The 18764-nt window shown below is 41.7% G+C and overlaps 1 protein-coding gene across 13 annotated transcripts in view; it reads right to left on the bottom strand.

Moving 5' to 3' along the window:
• NAV3 (neuron navigator 3) overlaps positions 1 to 18764 on the bottom strand; it is a 582637-nt gene that overhangs the window by 306354 nt on the left and 257519 nt on the right. For 6 of the 13 annotated variants that reach the window (XM_083182596.1, XM_083182600.1, XM_083182599.1 and 3 more), the window contains exon 1: positions 17852 to 18516. The exons of 1 other annotated variant lie outside the window; for it this stretch is intronic. In XM_083182596.1, the coding sequence (XP_083038722.1) occupies positions 17852 to 18094 (243 nt within the window). In that variant the 5' untranslated portion in view covers positions 18095 to 18516. Of the gene's footprint in view, positions 1 to 17851; positions 18518 to 18764 lie in introns of those variants that run through there. 6 more of the 13 variants (XM_083182598.1, XM_083182602.1, XM_083182612.1 and 3 more) reach the window with 3 other exon arrangements.

Here is an 18764-nt window from a genome sequence, read left to right as displayed (position 1 = left end):
CTGATGGATTATGACAAATGATCTGTACCAAATACCGTTTATTTTACAAAGACAGTCATACTTGTTATTGTTATTATTAATATTATCCGAGATATGAGGGTGTTTGCGTTACTATGGGAATATAAAATTATAGTGTATCTGGAAAGTATTCATAAATAAATAAAATTTCCCTATCAAAATTCTACACACAATACCCCATAATGACAATGTGAAAAAAGCTTTGGGGAGATTTTTGCACATTTATTTAAAAGAAAAAAACAAAGAAATCACTTGTACGTAAGTATTCACAGCCTTTGTCATAAATACTGTATCAAAATTGAGCTCAGGTGCATCCTGTTTCCACTGATCATCCTTGAGATGTTCCTACACTAGAGTCCACCTGTGGACAGTCACACACCTGGCTATTTAGGGTCCCACACTTGACAGTGCATGTCGAAGTACAAACCAAGAATGAAGTCAAAGGAATTGTCTGTAGAACAAACATCTCTGCACCAATCCACCAAGACTCCTTAGTAAAAAGCACATGGCAGCCCATCTGGAGTTTGCCAAAATGCATCTGTAGGATTCTCAGACCATGAATCAAGTATCTGGTGTGATGAGACAAAGATTGAATCCTTTAGCATGTCATGTTTGTAGAAAAAGCAGGCACCGCTTATCACCAGACCACCATCCCTACAGTGAAGCATTATGGTTGCAGCATCATCCTGTGGGGATGTTTTTCAACTGCAGGACCTGGGAGACGTCAGTATAGAGGGAAAGATGAATGCAGCCATGTACAGAGACATCCTGGATGAAAACCTGCTCCAGAGTGCTCTTGACCTCAGACTGGGGCAACGGCACATAATACAGCGGGAAACCAACCCTAAGCATGCAGCCAAGATATCAGTGGCTTCAGGACAACTTTGTGAATGTCCTTGAGTGGCTCAGTCAAACCCAGATGTGAATTCTATTGAACATCTCTGGAGCGATCTGAAAATGGCTGAGCACCAACGCTTCCCATACAACCTGACCGAGCTTGAGAGGTACTGAAAAGAGGAATGGGTGAAACCACCCAAAGATAGGTGTGCCAAGCTTGTGGCACCATATTCAAAAAGACTTGAAGCTGTAAATACTGCCAAAAATGTATCAATCAATGTGAATACTTATGTACATGTGATTTCTTTGTGTTTTTATCTTTAATAAATTAGCAATTTCCCCAAACCATTCACGTTGTCATTATGGTGTATTTATTGTGTGCAGAATTTTGAGGGGGAAAATACATTCATCCCATTTTGGAATAAGGCTGTATCATAACAAAATGTGGAAAAAAGTGATGCGATGTGCAGGGCTGAAACTAGGTGTTTTGGCGCCTGGGGCGGTAGTCATTTGGTCAACACCCCCCCCCCCCCCCGGGGCGGGGGAGGGGGACACACACACACCAAATGACTGCCCTGTGGACAGGTGACGGAGCGACGAGTGCGTGAAAGCTGCCACTACACCAGTCCCTGGACCCCCGCTGCCAACATACCTGTGTGCAGCCAGCGGGGGTATAATGTGTAATGCCCATTACACATTATACCAAACACTGTGATGCCCATTATACATAATGACACACACCGTAATGCTCATAACATATGCCACACACGCTAATGCCCATTACGCATAATATTACACACTGCAATGCCCCTTACACATATTACATGCTGTAATGCCCATTATACATAATGCCACTGACCGTAATGCCCACTACACATAATATCACATGCCGTAATGCCCATTACACATTTTTATTTGGGTAAAAGGTGTCACACACACACATAAGGGGAAGAGGTGATCAGACACCAGGGAAATTGGGGCAGATAGGGTCACAGACACAGAGGAAGGGGGTAACAGGGGACAAGGTGTCACACATGGGGGAAGGGGGTACAGGGGGGTTAATCCCTGGGCACTCACCAATTTGTGGGGGGAGCTGCAGGGTGTCCAGGTAGCCAGTGGATCCAGGGACAGGGCGAAGGGGGTGCCTGCTGCAGGAGGAATCCAGACTGTGCAACCGAGAGGCTCTGGCTGAGCAGCGTGCAAGAGGATTTGGAGGAAGAGATCTGCAGTTCCTCCACGGCGCTGCTGCAGGGGGAGGGAGATGTAGTTTCCCCCACGGTGCCATTGAGGAGACAGGCAGGGCAGGTCCAGCCCCAGCGCGTATCGCTGGGCACACTGCGTTCATCACAGGCACTAGAGGTCAAGAGCACCTCTAGTGTCTATCTTCTTCATGGCAGCGCCCATCTTTGAAGTGGCCACGGCGCCGCAGACATAGATCTATGTCTGCGGCGCTAGCTCCCCGCTGCTGCCACTGCTCACACTAGCGCCCCCCACCTCCAGCGCCCGGTGCACGTGACCCCCTAGCCCCCCATACTTACGGCCCTGCGATTTGAATACTTTCCGGATGCACTGTACATTAAGAATTAAGACATGTATCCTGTAAAACAGTGGTCGCTACTTACCTGTCTGGCTCCCTGGCCCTGCCCAATCTGTGATTGATGGATGACATCCCGGGGGGGCTTGGGTGCTGGATGACAGCCATAAATCGGAATTACGACATCAGAATCCCGATTGTTTGAATGCCTGACAGTCAAGATCCTGAATGACAGGTGCTATTCTCCCTCAGGAGAGTCTACAACCCCATAAAGAGAGAATATAACTTGTGGCAAGCACACCAAGTTACTAAGCCGGCAGTGTGGCGAACACAGTGAGCCCCCAAGGGGATTTATTGTGCTCGTCTCCAAGTCAGAGTACCAGCGGTCAGGACACCATACCACACCCAAATTCCTGGGGTGGGGCTTACATCAGAACTGCTAGGAAACAGCCTGGCTTCTATGGTCTGCATCAGCTGCAGCCCATAGCAACCAGAAAAGGGCTAAATGGGAAAGCCATCACATGGGAAGAGCTCGCTCTGCTATTTCAATCTGGAATGGCAGGGGAAGGGGAAGAACACCTCCCTCTGGAACTATCTGTGTGGGAGCACCTGCTGTAAAATAAATAAAGCAAAAGACAATTTAAACTAAAGCCAGGGCTGATGCAAGGTTTCTCAGCACCCTAGGAAAAACTTCAGTCTACTGCTCCACTCCTCCCCAACCCACAAACCGGGATGCGGTCATTTGGTCTACTGCATTATGGTCGACAGTCATTAGGTCGAATCCATTAGGTCGACATGCTAAAAGGTCGACATGACTATAGGTCGACATGGGAAAAGGTCGACATGATTCTAGTTCGAAAGGTCATTAGTTCGACAGGTCATTAGTTCGACAAGGTCATTAGTTCGACATTGTTTATGTCGACATTCACAAGGTCGACATGGAGTTTTTCACTGTTTTTTGAGCCAACATGTGCCGACAGGCGGTATTTCATGCCCTACCATCCACTAGGGTGTGGTGGGAGAATAAAATAGTGTGCCGAGCGTAGCGAGGCACCGTGCCCGACGCATAGCGAGCGCAGCGAGCGATGTGAGGGGATGCAGTGTACTTTAAACTGTGTCTATGTCGATTGTGTTGACATTCAGGTAAAAAAACAGTGAAAAACCCCATGTCGACCTTGTGAATGTCGACATATACAATGTCGAACTAATGACCTTGTCGAACTAATGACCTGTCGAACTAATGACCTTTCGACCTAGAATCATGTCGACCTTTTCCCATGTCGACCTAGAGTCATGTCGACCTTTTAGCATGTCGACCTAATGGATTTGACCTAATGACTTTCGACCATAATGCAATAGACCAAATGATCCCAACCCCACAAACCAATACCCACTTTCCAGCCTGGCAAGTGAAAGTGGCATAACTATAAATTTTGCACCCCCCTGCCAAAATAGTATCTGGCACCCCCCATAGTCACCCTAATGCCACTTACACTGTATGCCACACACAGTAATGCCACTTACACTGTATGCCACACACCGTAATGCCGCTTACACTGTACGCCACACACATAATACCACTTACACTGTACGCCACACACATAATACCACTTACACTGTACACCACACACCGTAATGCCACTTACCAGAAATATCTGACAAGAGTTGCAGCAGCAGGGTAAATAAAAAATTGACTGCCCTTACTTTCACTGCAATGTGGATAAACAGTTCAAGCACAAATCAGAGTGATAATCAAGGCCAAACAATACAAATTCATGGGCTAGAGACAGACAGAGAAATCCATACATTTCTCCAAAAGTCAGGGCAGACTGCAAAAGGAGAAGCCAAAGTCACAAAAGGAATTGTAATTTACTGAACTGAATCCAGGAGCACATGTAGTCACAACCATAGCAGGAGCTATCACTGGCAAGAAGGTGAATCACTCATTCCTTTGTAAACTCACATGAGCCAACAGGAACATTCCTATACAGAAGTCTTCAGCTGAACAAATCATCATTGTGGTCATGTGACCGCTGCAAAGTATAAACCAGCATCCTGGTCACTAAAGTACAAGCAACTGGGATGACTATGTAAATGTCCGTGGATCACTAATCATCAGGCATCTTATTTGAACACTTGCTTGACTGTAAGAAACATGTGGGCAACACTAGACTGGAGGATCAATTGAGTGTATTTGGTTTGTTTTTATTTTTTGTACCTCAGAAAAGTGCATTGGGCAGTGAGTATGGAGTCCCGAGGATGTAATCAAGCCCATGGATTTGCCATTTCACTGAGGAAATGGATGGGATGGGATCCATGAGGTTTGTGTAACATACTGGAAGTTTGGGTTAACTTGCTAAAATTCGCATGTCGCATGTTTTGGATAGCCAATACAAGGGGACTTCTGGCCACATCTCACCATATTGCCCACATCCCCTCTAAGTATTGGGGCCAGGCACAGCTGTCGGTGCCCTGTTCTACTTTGGTGTCACCCTTATGCTGTATACACACGGTGCAAGTACCGCAAGATGTGATCCTGATGCGATCTGATCGCTTTGGGATCGTATTGCACGGCGTGCATGTGATCTGCATACAACTTTGACCATATAGTGCAGATCTGCACTATATAGTCAAGGAAGCCAAGACTTTCTGCTTGCGATACGTGAACGTGCATTGGGATCGCAAGGGTAAAAAATCCATGCGATCCCGATTAGATTTTGACTATATAGTCAAAATCTCATGCAGATTGTACCCGCGTGTGCACACCATTAGGTGAATGACACCCAGATGTGCACCGCACACCCCTTGTGACGCCACTGTGTACACAGCATGCACTCAGGGCCCCTTTGCTCTCCTGCAACTATCAATAAATAATAGATTAATGGTTCATTACATATCATTTTGTAAGTATATCAGTTTGTGCTACATTTATTCTCATAACAATGTTTTTAAAAAAAAATAAAAAATACACATCAATGTTTCTCAAATAAATCCATTTCCTCTACCTGGTAAACAACAATTATACTAGGATGTGCATACAATATACAAGTTTTTAGGTTTCATATTTAATAAGGTGCTATTAATGAAAATAACAAACATCCTATGTCTACACTTTTAAAGAAAAGCATGTGTTGAGTTTGCACAAAAACAAATAGCAATAATAACTTGCAGATACTTTAAGTTGTCAAGATTTCTCTTGATTTAAATATGTTGATCATATTATATAATAGTTAAAGGGCTTTTAAACTTTTAAGTGATAAAATCAGCACTTTGCAGAGAGTGTCATTCCTTGTGACACAAAAGTCATGTTCATCTTTGGGACTCAGAATTCCCCCAAATGGTAATGTATTATCTTAAATAAATGAAGGCATTTAGAATGTGAAGATAAACGAAGCTTGAAATCATGGAAACTTTCCAAGTCTTCAACAGTAGCCAGTTTAAAGTATCAAAAGTGACATTTTCCAACCTGGGGGGGAAATAGACTTGAAAATCTTCCAAGACAAAAACAAACCGAATAAAAATGAAATAAATAAAATCACAGTTTGTTCGTACAAGGGGTTTATTTGTTTGAAAATATGTAATTTGTATATACAATACATTGCTTTTAAAAAGAAAACTAAGGGGGCACACGTGTGCTGATCATTAGATTCATGAATTAACTTTTTAAACACTAGCATCTAATAAATGAAGCAACTGAAGTACTAATTGTTTTGTTAGATGTAAGGTATCATATATGTATGTATGTATATATATATATATATATATATATATATATATATATATATATATACCGTATATATATATATATATATATATATATATATATATATATATATACACAGTATGTACAGTTGAGAAACCGCACACCGTCAGGAAAATAGTAGGGTGCCAGATCACATATAGAATTGCATATATGGGGTATCTCCTAGGTAGAGAGTGGTCTGCACACCAGATTTTAGACAAAACATTTTATGTCACATAAAAAAGTAGCACATGGCATTGCATTGGAATCATAAAGCAAAAAGGTGCAGGTTACTTATCCAAGCCCATCACAACAGTGTAGTGTCACAGGGGAACCTGTCACCAGCTCCAAAGCATCAATACCCATATACTGTATATATATGTCTAGTGTCTGATTGTGTGTCTCCGAAACACTGCCATCTGTTGGCAGTGAGAGAAACTACATATTTTTCTCTCACACACATGCACAAACACAGAGGCAATCACAGAGTAGTAGACTAGCAAAAGAAGCATTTGCTTCGAGCAAGCTTACTAGCTTGTGATACATGTTAGAGCCATCATATCAGGGATGTAGTGAAGTGGCTGGTCGCTTAATTATATCTTGTGAGATCTATGCATTGATACTATCATATACTGTAGGATGTAAATTATATTTACTGGTCCATTTTGGTCTGCTGGGGGAATTATTTGCTTTTTTCTTTGCGTTTAGTTCAATGTTGTACAATAACTTGATTCTGACAAAGAGTGGTAATCTTATTGAATAATCCATCAAAATGGCTTAAGATGAAACATTTGCACTGAATGAAACGCATCACAGAATTATACTGTTGGTTTACCATTCTTGCCAGTGTCAAATTATTTGTATATGTTTTAATGTTGTTAATAAAGAGATAAAGAGAATATCTATTCAATTATTTCATGTAAAATACATCTCTACATCCGGGATGTAGTTGGGATCCTGATATTTGGGATATCATCTGATAGCATCCTGAAGGTAATCATCCGGGGTAGGTTAGGGTTAGGCTGTGGTGTGGGGGGGAGGGGGGGGGGGCGATATATCAGCAATTGTCTTCATGTTCTAATCATTCGATCAACATCTTCAACTGTTAAACATGGTATACATTACATGTATAATATACATTCTTAAACATTTATAACAGATTACAAGGAACATAAGTATACTACAATTCTCTTGTACAGTATGAATATTTTGTATGACTTCCCAATAGAATAGCCCTGTGGTATTTTGTAAGAAATTTTACAGTATACTTCAGAGTTTTGTCAGGAAATCCTATTGTCTTGACATCGTGTGTCTAAGGCCACACAGTGTAACATAATCCACCAATGAGCAGTGTGATGATTTCCTGCTCTGCTGCTCTCATTGGGCCTTATTCTAATCCACTCTTTCTGACAAAATCCTTCTTAGATGGGCAAAACCATGTGCACTGCAGGTGGGGCAGATGTTACTTGTGCAGAGATAATTAGATTTGGGTGCGGTTTTACTTTAAAGTGAGATCTATATTGCAGTGTAAAAATAAAGCAGTCAGTATTTACCCTGCACAGAAACAAAATAACTCACCCAAATCTAATTCTCTCTGCACATGTTACATCTGCCCCCCCTGCAGTGCACATGGTTTTGTCAGTCTAAGAAGGATTTTGTCAGAAAGAGTGGATTAGAATAACCCCCATTATCACATCTACAATTATGTGTTATATATATATATATATATATATATATATATATATATATATATATATATATATATATATATATATATGTGTGTGTGGAAAGAGTAGATTAAGTGAGATGTGCGCCAAGGAATTTTTAAACAGGTGATCCTCCACGAACGTCAAGTCCCATATAATGCAATCCCCTTTGCATATGAGGGGTGTCAGCTTAGTCCAGGAACAGTGGTGTGCTGTTCAAAGGGTAGTTTTGGAAAGAAGGTTTGGTTTGGACTGTAATAGCGACTTATATGCACGTATCAAGTATACATGGGACAGTAATTGTAGATAAAAGTAAACAATTTATTTAGCACAGAGAACAAAAGTGGGGTAAAAAACGGGGGGTTTTCTTAAAACATAAAAAAATAAAAAATGACAGTGTATTTTTTGCACATAAAAGGTGAGAGGATGGTGTTTGTCAGTACAGCAGACTGACCAAACTAAAAAGTATACAATAAGAAAGCTAATGACTGTAGTCAAAAAGCAGGGTCACTATAATATTTCAATGACAGGGTATTCAGTTTAAAAATGAAAAAAACAAGGAATAAATAGAAATCAGCTTAACTTGGAGCAATGCGGTGAGGAGCAGGTGACCGAAGTTATCCCAACATGTTCCGTCCAACAGGACTTCGTCAGGGGTAAGGGACAGAATGACTAAGGCTATATTTATACCAGGGATAGAGTCAATGGTGCCGCCCCCCTCGTTAACGCTGCTTAATTAGACCGGTTGTAAATTTAGCAAATAACAATAATCTAAAGTGTGTGGGAAATGCTAATACTGCTACAAAAAAGCATGAAGTCATTCAGACCATGTGGGATTAGTATATTCAACCTGTGTATCCACCGCGTGCACACTGTAGCAGTAACAATGACCAATTGCCAGGGCCTAATCGTGTTAGGCGTGACCACCTTCCGCGATTAGGCCCCACCCCCAACATTATTACGGGGCAGCACACACGTACAGCATGTTCTGTGCGGACAGCAGTCTCAGCGTGAGCTCTCATGCTGTCAGTAAGACGCTAATGCTGAGCCTGCTGTCAGCACAGCACATGCTATAGGTGTGTTCTGCTGCCAAGGAGGGGGTCGTACCAGAGCCCCTGCCAGGCCCCTACATTAAGCCCAGGAAATTAATACCCACTCCCCCCCTCTCGGTGGCCCTGTCTATTGCCATCAGTTGCGTTACTATAAAATGGGCTCCTCCCTGCCAAAATAGTTTCTGGTGCCCCCCACCCCAAAGATGCTGGGCTGCGTGGGAGTGTAAGGGGGTGAGGGCACAGATGCCGGGCAGAGCGCTGAAGCTGCCAGACATAGGTGGGCATGTGGGAGCGCAAGAGGGGATGGGGGCTAAAAACACTGGCTGCTACAGGGGATGACACTTATACATAAGAAGGGTGAGAGCCTATTTGTTCCTCTATCACCTGTCTCACTCAGTCTCCTAGGATCCTCCTCCTTCCACATGCTGATCCTGGGTTCCCATCTCCTTCTCTGCAGCCTGCATGCCCAGCCAGCCCAGTTACTGAACTGCAGACTGCTGTGTGAAACATGATTGGACAGCTGAGCCGTTGCTCAGCTGTCCTTTTTTTCTATTCAGTGCCGGTGGCTGTCAATCCCGGCAGCAGGGAACTGGGTATGGAGTGGGCGCTGCACTGCCACTGTTGTGACCTATCCCTGCACAGCAGCTAACGACTTGGGGGCGCTCCCTGCAAACCCCATCGGTGCTGGCTCCTCCAAGCCACCGCAGGCGTGACGCCACTGATTGCCACCACAAAGCCGAGGGGGCACATGATCAATAATAATGTATCGCAAATTAGTCATACTAAGACCAGTCTTGGCAAAATGCCTTGCCACAGGCTGGTCACCTTGGCCTGACAGAAGAGCTGCACGTATGGCTGCTCGATGGCCGGCCGTACTTAAAGTACGATCCAATTTGCCAACATAATGAAGACCACAAGGACATGAAATAAGATAATTAATGGACCAGGTTGTACAGGTTACCCTATGTTTAATCTTATAGCGTTTCCCACTGAAGGGATGACAGAAACTGTTACTCACTGTTAAACTTCTGCAAGTAAGACAATTTAGAAACTTGTAACAACCTGATGGTCTTGGAATGGAGACACAGAATCTTTCAAAGCTGAAGCAGTAATGTCTGTCAGCACAACCAGCAGAATGAACTTGATTTTTACTATCATGGTGTGACTTTAACTGATTATTACAAAGAAAAACGCATTCCGCGTGGCTTTAGAGTAAACAACTGTCCTACCATTGGGCGGCATAACTTGTCTTTCTGCAAAGCTGGGTTGGTGTGCTTAACAAGTCCAGTTATGACCTTATGTTATTGGTAATTGAAGAGTCTGGCCATGAACTTAAGGTCATACGTGATACGATTGCTGCATTTGAAAACACTAACAAACAAGTTTTGGAGGCTGACACAACCACCAATTGGTGTGAGAAATTAAATAATCAGCTCATTACTTACAAGTGGGACCTTGCCACGCTTACCATGCTTTGGGCTCGGCACACTATTATATTCTCCCTCCACGCCGTAGGGTATGAAATACCGCCTGTTGGCCATGTCGGCTCAAAATAAAAAATAACAGCATGTCAACCTTTTTCATGTCCACCCTTACCACGTTGACCTTTTGGCCCTGTCGGCATTTTCACTTTCCAAATATTATTCTAGAACTGCCTGGAAAAAGCAGCTGGTCAAAGTGACCTGAAACTAATCAGAAGAGTAATTTATTCACAGCATTATGTTAACAGATGTAACTGTATTGTTTACACACACACACACACACACACACACACACACACACACAAAGTATATCCTTCCACCTTGTTAAAGACTAGTCATACATATTTCTTGTGTTACTTTTCTGTGATTGTAATGTGAGATAAATTTTATCACCATAATCCAATTTAAATGACATCTTCTACTGTATTTTATAAATATATTTTTCAGGTACATTGCTTTAGAGACACAGCTACAATAATAACATTTATATATACACACTACAGGAAGGACAGATTAGGTTGCATGCCTCTACCTAATAAAACATGGATCTCACCATCTAAATCAGGTGTGGCCAAGCCAGTCCTGGAGATCTACTAACGGTCCACGTTTTCCAGACCACCTGGCTGTAACACAGCTGGAGCCATTACTAACTCACTTTTCAATCCTGCTGCATTCATTCCTACTAATGATCCACAGGTTGCCTAAAGGTGCCTATACACGCTGCAAGAATCACATGCGTTATGGGCTAGATTGAATTGCACGGCATGCATTTTGCATGCAATGTGTGTGCGATGCGATCCGAAAGCAGTACAAAAAATATGTGCAGCACATACTTTTTATACCGTGCGATGGGATGCCCGCGGGAAGGGGCAACCCATCGCAGCGTGTATGGGGGGCTTTAAGAAACATGAACTGTTGGTAGATCTTGAGGACAAGGTTTGGCCACCCCTGATCTAAATTATCACTGCACAACCATATAAGTCTAGGCTTACCTTATATATATATATATATATATATATATATATATATATATATATCAATGTTTAATTATAAATATGAATACATGTAAATATGGAGCCAGACAATGCTAGTATCATTGAATATTGGACTTTACAAGTACATTCTTTAAGGAGAAAAATAGTTCCCAAGAGAAGAATGAGCAGGAAAAGTAACATTTCTGCAAAGTGAAGGTGACCAGTGATGAGACTTATTATTACAATGCTTAACCGTACATGCAGATTCAATATTTAAAACAGCTTTAGCAGTGACAATAGACAGATCTAAAATATATCAATTAAAAAATAATACTTGAAATAGGCTAATCAAATGCTACTTTTCAAATGTAGCATTAAGAAAAGAATACTGAATAATGATTTTGGGGGGGGGGGGGGTCATTTTAAACTAAAACTAGTCAACACGTTGCTCAAAATTGATCAAAACAATTACATTGTATTGTGTGTTCTACAAGATGTTCACTGTATCCCAGAAGTTTACTGTATACTGAAAGTGTCAGAAAGATATCATTATACCAACTTAATTTAGGTCAGAAAAAGATTGGCAAAAAAGTATTTAGCAGGTTAAGGGGGATATTCAATGTCTGACGATATTTCCAACAATGGATATACAGGTATCGGCAATTCAATCACAGCCGGGCCTCACCTTGCCGGCCAGACCTCGCCTAATACAGACCAGCCTCCCTGCGGAGTTGAGTCTCTTTTGTCGTAAGCGGCCATGGATTGTCAAATGCATTGCCATTTTTCGATAAATCTGATGCATTTTCGCCAATATATAATATAATTTGCCTATTTTTAATGGTCTGATTCTTCCATTTCTCCTAAAGATAATTTACAAATGAATGTAAAATTGACACCTCCTCACATGAAGTCAACTGATCCGTAATTGATTTATTCATTGGAAATTTGCCATGGATGCCATTATTTGTGGTACATTTTATGTTGGACCTCAGTTACCTTACGTAAGGCTTTACTGTCAGAAAATACATTTTAATTTTACAAATGGGCAGAATTCAAGTAGCCGTGATAGATTACTGCAGGCTAATTGATCCCCTGGCACTAACTAGTTAGCACTGAAGTCAGCAGTCATTGTTTTTTTTCCTCCTGCTCAGGTGTTAAGGGGTCCTTCAACCACATAAATGCACAAATCTGTGACGTTTTCATGAAATCTGTGCAATGCGGAGGCATTACTTTCTCCTTTGACACCCAGTGCAGCACTTACAGTCTTTGGGCTCATCATAGGAGAGGTGTGGCTTTGTGGAAGGGGCATGGCTTTGTGTGCCGATCCCCTGGTTTTCATCGCTTTACGGATTCGGGAGGGTGCAGACTTCCCTTGGAGAGAGTGCAGTGGCTGCAAGTGCCGGCTGCTACTCATTGACAGGCAGGGCAGTAGAGAGCCTGGCTGGGCGGTGTGGTCTAGTCATGGTAGGTGTGGTTATGCACCAGTAGAATTAACAATGCAGCCCAGCACACAATGGCATGTGCTGGTCTGAGAAGAGCTGCTGCAGCTAGGTAACAGGGGCCCCACTGGGCCTCTCCATCAGACCTGGGCCTGGGTAATTAGTACCCCCCTCTACAAGGTGTGGTATGGCGGTCCGACAATCGAGATTCCGATGGTTAGTATGCCAACATTGAAATCCCGACTGATGGTACTTCGACTTGGGGTGAGCACAGGCTTGCCACAGGTTCTATTATCCCTCTATGGGGGTCGTGGACCCACACAAGTTAGAATTGCCCGTCAGTCGGGATCCCGATTGTGGGCATTTAAACAGTCGGGATTCCGATGTCAGAGTACTGACCGTCGGAATTCCGACTGTCTGGCAGTCATCTGACACCCCTCTCCATGTCACTGCTGGCAGGAGCCAGGTTATGCACATAAAATTACAGTGCTGCACCAGGCTCCGTCATTTAGCAGGAGCCAGCATTCTGGTAACTGTTTCCCTGTAATGATTATGGCACAACTGCATTAACCAGCATTTATTCATATGTCTATAACACCAAAAAAGCATGTATTCAAAAATGTTTAATTTTGCTGGCCTCATTTTTTTTTTTACGGAATAGATATATTTTTATTATTTGTTGCCATGATATGCCTGCAAGGGTATATATACTATGGCAGCGAGTAGAACAGAGTGCTCCTCAAAGAATTCATTTTGTTCCAGCCAAAGTTCAACCGCACCACAGCACATAATGAGTCCACAGAGTATTGCTCCATTTGTACAGTAGCCTATAAAATCTGCTCTAAGTGCAATATAAGAAACAGAGAGTGGAGTGTCAATTCCATGGAAATGGTGACACAAAAAGGAAATTCAAAGATCATACTAATGAAACTGTACCTCTGTAACCCAATTGAATTCAATTTGCATCAACTTACTTATCTCTACTTCTGATTATACGCATAATTTTACGCTATGCCGTTAGACACAGACATTTAACATTAGAAACATGTTATTTTGTTCCATATATAACTTGCACAGTTCAGTGTTGAGAAATGTTTTCATGTATGAACCTACAAGCTTTTAATGATCTATTGTTTCCAGGCACATTTCCTCAAGCCTAACATCCTGAAAGGCCGGTTAAGTAAGGAATACTGATTTTCTCAATGACATTGCTTGTCTTATGCTACCTGCTTCTACAACTATAGACTGTGTAGCACAGTCTATTTCTACTATCTCGGAACCAGTGTCATATTGCTCAATGCAGCATAGCCTCCGCACCCCCCACCATATTGCGTGCCTACCTGCCAGCCGATGCTGCTGATACCGAATAGATATCGCAGGATCGCACTATGTATACACTTTAAGTGATCTCTGCACACTCAGAGCCCAGCTCTCTCACATCATCATAAAACAATAACCCCAAATATCTGCGCCAGGTCTTCAAATGGAAATACATATAATTCTCCGACCTTAGGAAAGCTTGCAGTAGTTGGTGTTTGTGATCTGCGTTGTAGAACCGTATTATTTATTTTGTTTTTAATGTGACAAGTGATTACAAGTAATGCTATATAATATAAACAGAAAGCTAGTCCTGGAAAACATTATTAACATACATCATTATTGCCTTTTATCACTACAGTTGTCAAACTAGATTATTCAATTAGTTCTCTTTTATCGGATAGCCAAAAAAAGGGAACAAAATTGATGCCCAACTATTCAATTGCAGCTATTTTCGCCACAATTAAAAGGCATTTTGCGCCCATGTCTTTTCCTTTTTTCACCTTTAAAAAGCAGCAATTTCTCCCAGAAAGCATAGAAAATGTGAATCTGCAGCTAATTCACCAGGTGTTTTTCACCACTGCTGACTTTTTCACCTAGGCGATATATCTGTTTGAATAGGGCAAATCCCCATTTGCCATAATATAAAATACAACCTACAGTTTACCAATTTGTACCTTATCCCAGTGGTTCCCAAACTGTGCGCCTAGGCTCCCTGGGGTGCCTCGGGACACTTGAAGGGGTGCCTCGGGTTGGTCGTCCAGGATCAATTCAAATTATTTATGATCAATTATTTCTAGACAAAACCAGTGCTGGTGGCTGCCAATCATAAAATGTGTACAATCAGAACCAAATCCTATCCTTTACCACATAACTGAACCTAAGAAGCACATATAAACACAACCTACTTAATTTGATATATATTTTTTGGGGCCCAGGGGTGCCGTGGAAAATTCTGATACTCTAGGGTGCCGTGATTAGAAAAAGATTGGGAACCCCTGCCTTATCCAATTAAGTATTTATTGAAGTAGTTTTGTAGGAATTTCATCTCTAAACAGCTGTTTAGCCCTTTCAAATTATACCTTGATTCTCTGTGACTAAATAAAATGCTACCAACTTTACTAGGAAGCAGGCATGATGCCAGAGAGCTGCCTACTCTTCTGGGGCTGGGCCGGGGGACTACCCCAATAAAGCAGAAGCCTCCTGTAGCTTCCAGGATGGTAGGCAAGTATGTACTATGCTGAATTAAAATTATCTTATGATAGTATAATATGAAGCAGTCCTAAATATATTCTTTTTTCATTACAACCTTATTTCTTTTTATTTTTATACAATGGTATTATAAAATAGAATAAGAAAACACTGGAATTGTAATTATTTTAAACTATGTACTGTATTCAATATAAGGGAGGAATATTTTCCACTCAAATGTCCTGATCTTCTCTTAGGATACTCCAGCCAGTATTGGACTTTTTGGAACAGGCAGTTGGATGGCTGTGTGGGAAATCTGGAATATGAGTAGTGTAGAGGGAATCCTCAGTCGCACAAACTCCATGAGGGAGCAGTACAAAGTAATGTGACTCACATGAGGTTTGGCCAAATGTTCACTAGTATTTTGGATAGATAACTTGGGCAGAGCTATTGTAAAACTATGGGAAAATCATCCAGTTAAATTTTTTAGAAAGACATTATGTTCTACTCACTGACCGTTCCAAGTGTGTCTTCATTACACACAATTTGAGGTCGGCTTTGTGAAAATGAAATATTTTATTTCAATGATACAAACAATATGCACAGTAGGAAGATTGCCATGTATAGGTATATTTACTATGGGTTTTTAGAAGTGGAGATGTTGCCCTTACCAACCAATCAGATTCTACTTATAATTTATCTAGCACCATCTAGAAGATAATCGCTAAATTGTAATTGACTACTATAGGCAACATCTCCAATTCTAAAAACCTGCACTTTAGTAAATATACCCCTTACTACAGTATGTGTAACAATTTCTTCAACAATAACAGGTAAGACAGGAAACTATGGGCAGGAGGTTCCCAAAAATTAGGTAGAGCACCCGATCTCCCAGAAAAGAGGACATGTTTCCCTGAGCCCCCCAACAGCAGACAAAGCCGCCCACTTCCTGAGCAAAGTGGGTGGTACAGGTGGACGATGATGCTATTCACATCAAATTGCTTTATTGTGGAAACTCACAAATGCTGGCCAGCTGTATTTACACTTACGGTCGGATATGTCCCTCTCAAATTTAAATCTCTGCTCATCTTACATCTACCCCACCTGCAGTGCAGCATGCTTTTGCCCAGGTGTAAAGGTACTTTTTTTTTCTTTGCTCCAAACTCAAATCAGAACCATTATAATTGCACATTTTGTATCCCACGCTGGATGCTATATATAGGGCATAGGTCATAGGGTTGACTCAATGAAGGTCGACATACATTAGGCCGACCATTGAAGGTTGACAGGGCTTAGGTTAACACCTGAAATAGGTCGACTTGGCTAAGGTTGACAGGGTTGGAAGGTCAACACAAGCATTAGGTCCACAATGAGAAGGTCGACAGTCAAAAGGTTGTTGTGAGTTTTTAAAAAAAATTGTGCCGAATGTCGACATAGTCTACATGGGCACCATCTAAGTGTACCGCGTGCCCACGCATGGCTCACCATGCTTCAGGCACAGTGCATCACTGCTCGGCACACTACTTTTAGATTTTCATGCCATGCCGCAGTGCACAGGTTCTCAAACTTGGCCCTCAGGACCCCACACAGTGCATGTGTTCAGGTCTCCTCACAGAATCAACTAATATAATTAGTACCACCTGTGGATATCTTAGAATGTGTCAGTGAGTAATGACTGCACATGTACACCTGCCGGGTGACATGGAAAATGTGAACTGTGTGGGGCCCTGAGGACCGAGTTTGAGAACCACTGTAGTGGATGGTAGGGTATGAAATACCGCCTTTTGGCACAAGTCGGCTCAAGAAAAAAGTGAAAAACTCATGTCGACATTTTGACTGTCAACTTAATGCTTGTGTCAACCTTCCGACCCTGTCGACCTTAGCCATGTCAACGTATTTCAGATGTTGACCTTCAGTTGTTGACCTATATACGGTCGTCCTAGTGATTGTATCCCATATATATATATATATATAATACATTCAATCTCCTTGTTTAAAAAAATGCAATTTTCATTCATGCTAAAATAGAGCAACTGGTTAACAACTAAAAATTAATGATGCTCTATTTACTACACATATTCTATCCAAGACCATGAACCAATATTATAATGTAAGACCAGACTCAATTTCTAAAAAGACAGTGTTGTCATGGTGTTTGAATTGTGATGCCTTGCATTTGCATGCAATGTAGGTGGTGAAGTGCCCGGGATATCACTGACATTCACATCAACGCTAGCATGATGAATGTAAGTCCTACATTGATACTCTCTAATGCTAATGACAAGGTGGTCGGCATATGTATTATTAATGCATGTGACTCATTGCAGTAAGTGCTGATTTTATTGGAAGTGCCAGGAAGTAACTTTACAGATTTTTCAATTATCCCTTTAGCCTTCTAAAAAATAATAAAGCCACAAGCTCGTCACGTATGTACTAGGCACTTATTGTGAGCTGTGAGTTAATAAACTGGGTAATAAATTACTATGATGGCATATTTATGTAATAAATAAGAGGTGCAGTGACTGAAGTGGCCCATTCGCTGCATATGAAAGTTACTAACCTTTCTATCTTCAGACTGCCTGACATTGCATTCAAAAGTTTTCTTCTCTTCAAAGTCACAGGATGGTTTTAACATAATTTGACAAGAATTCAATGACTTCTCTGCCCTCGTGAGCTCCAGGGACCTTGATGTATACTGCTGTGATACAGTCCTGCCAACATGTGGTATGGGTAGAGCACTATGAATTGGCTTTGATCCTACAGCTGGCTGCCTTAACTTGGAGGAAACTCCAAGTACAGACATATTTCAAAAGTATTTTACTGTAGCAGCTCTACAGACGAAATAAAAACAAGCCGTTTCTGCAAGTACGGTCCTCATTCAGCGTATCCTAGTGCATGACAAGTGAAACTCTCAGACATGTGTATTCTAAGGATCAGAAGTGCACACGAGATCCCAAGGTGCCTGGCATTTTCTTCATCTTAATGGATTCTAGCTCACACACAAGCAGTCAGTCAGTTGCAGTGTAAGATTAAACACTCCTTTGGGGTGTGAGTCCTTTGAAGGTAACGTTCACAGATCTCTATGTCTTTGATTAAATTTATTCTCCACCTCTTCAGATGCATTTCAAGTATAGGGGTTTCCCAGAATGAAAGCTAGGAAGGAAAGACTTAAAAAAAAAAAAAAAAGGAGGCATGAACACTTTCCAAGTACAACTGTCAAATAACAGTGAGACTTCAGCGCTTCCTGACTGCACACACAGGCAGCTTGCATTCTTTCTGAGAAAAACATCGCTCTATTTCAAGTTTTAAAAAAAGGAGGCAGGACATTACAAGTGGCCAAAACAAGCAGCTGCTAAACGTGCTTCTCAGACGGAAGCGAATCAGCAAAACTGTTTGTTAAATACTGTTGTTTCCTTCCACTTATGAAAAACAAAATATTTTCCTGAAATATCACAATGAGACAAGGAACACAT

The sequence above is a fragment of the Crinia signifera genome, chromosome 4, assembly GCF_055691185.1.
Source record: "Crinia signifera chromosome 4, ASM5569118v1, whole genome shotgun sequence".
NCBI lineage: Eukaryota > Metazoa > Chordata > Amphibia > Anura > Myobatrachidae > Crinia > Crinia signifera.
The sequence above is the reverse complement of the archived record's forward strand: the minus strand, read 5'-3'. Positions and strand labels throughout refer to the sequence as shown.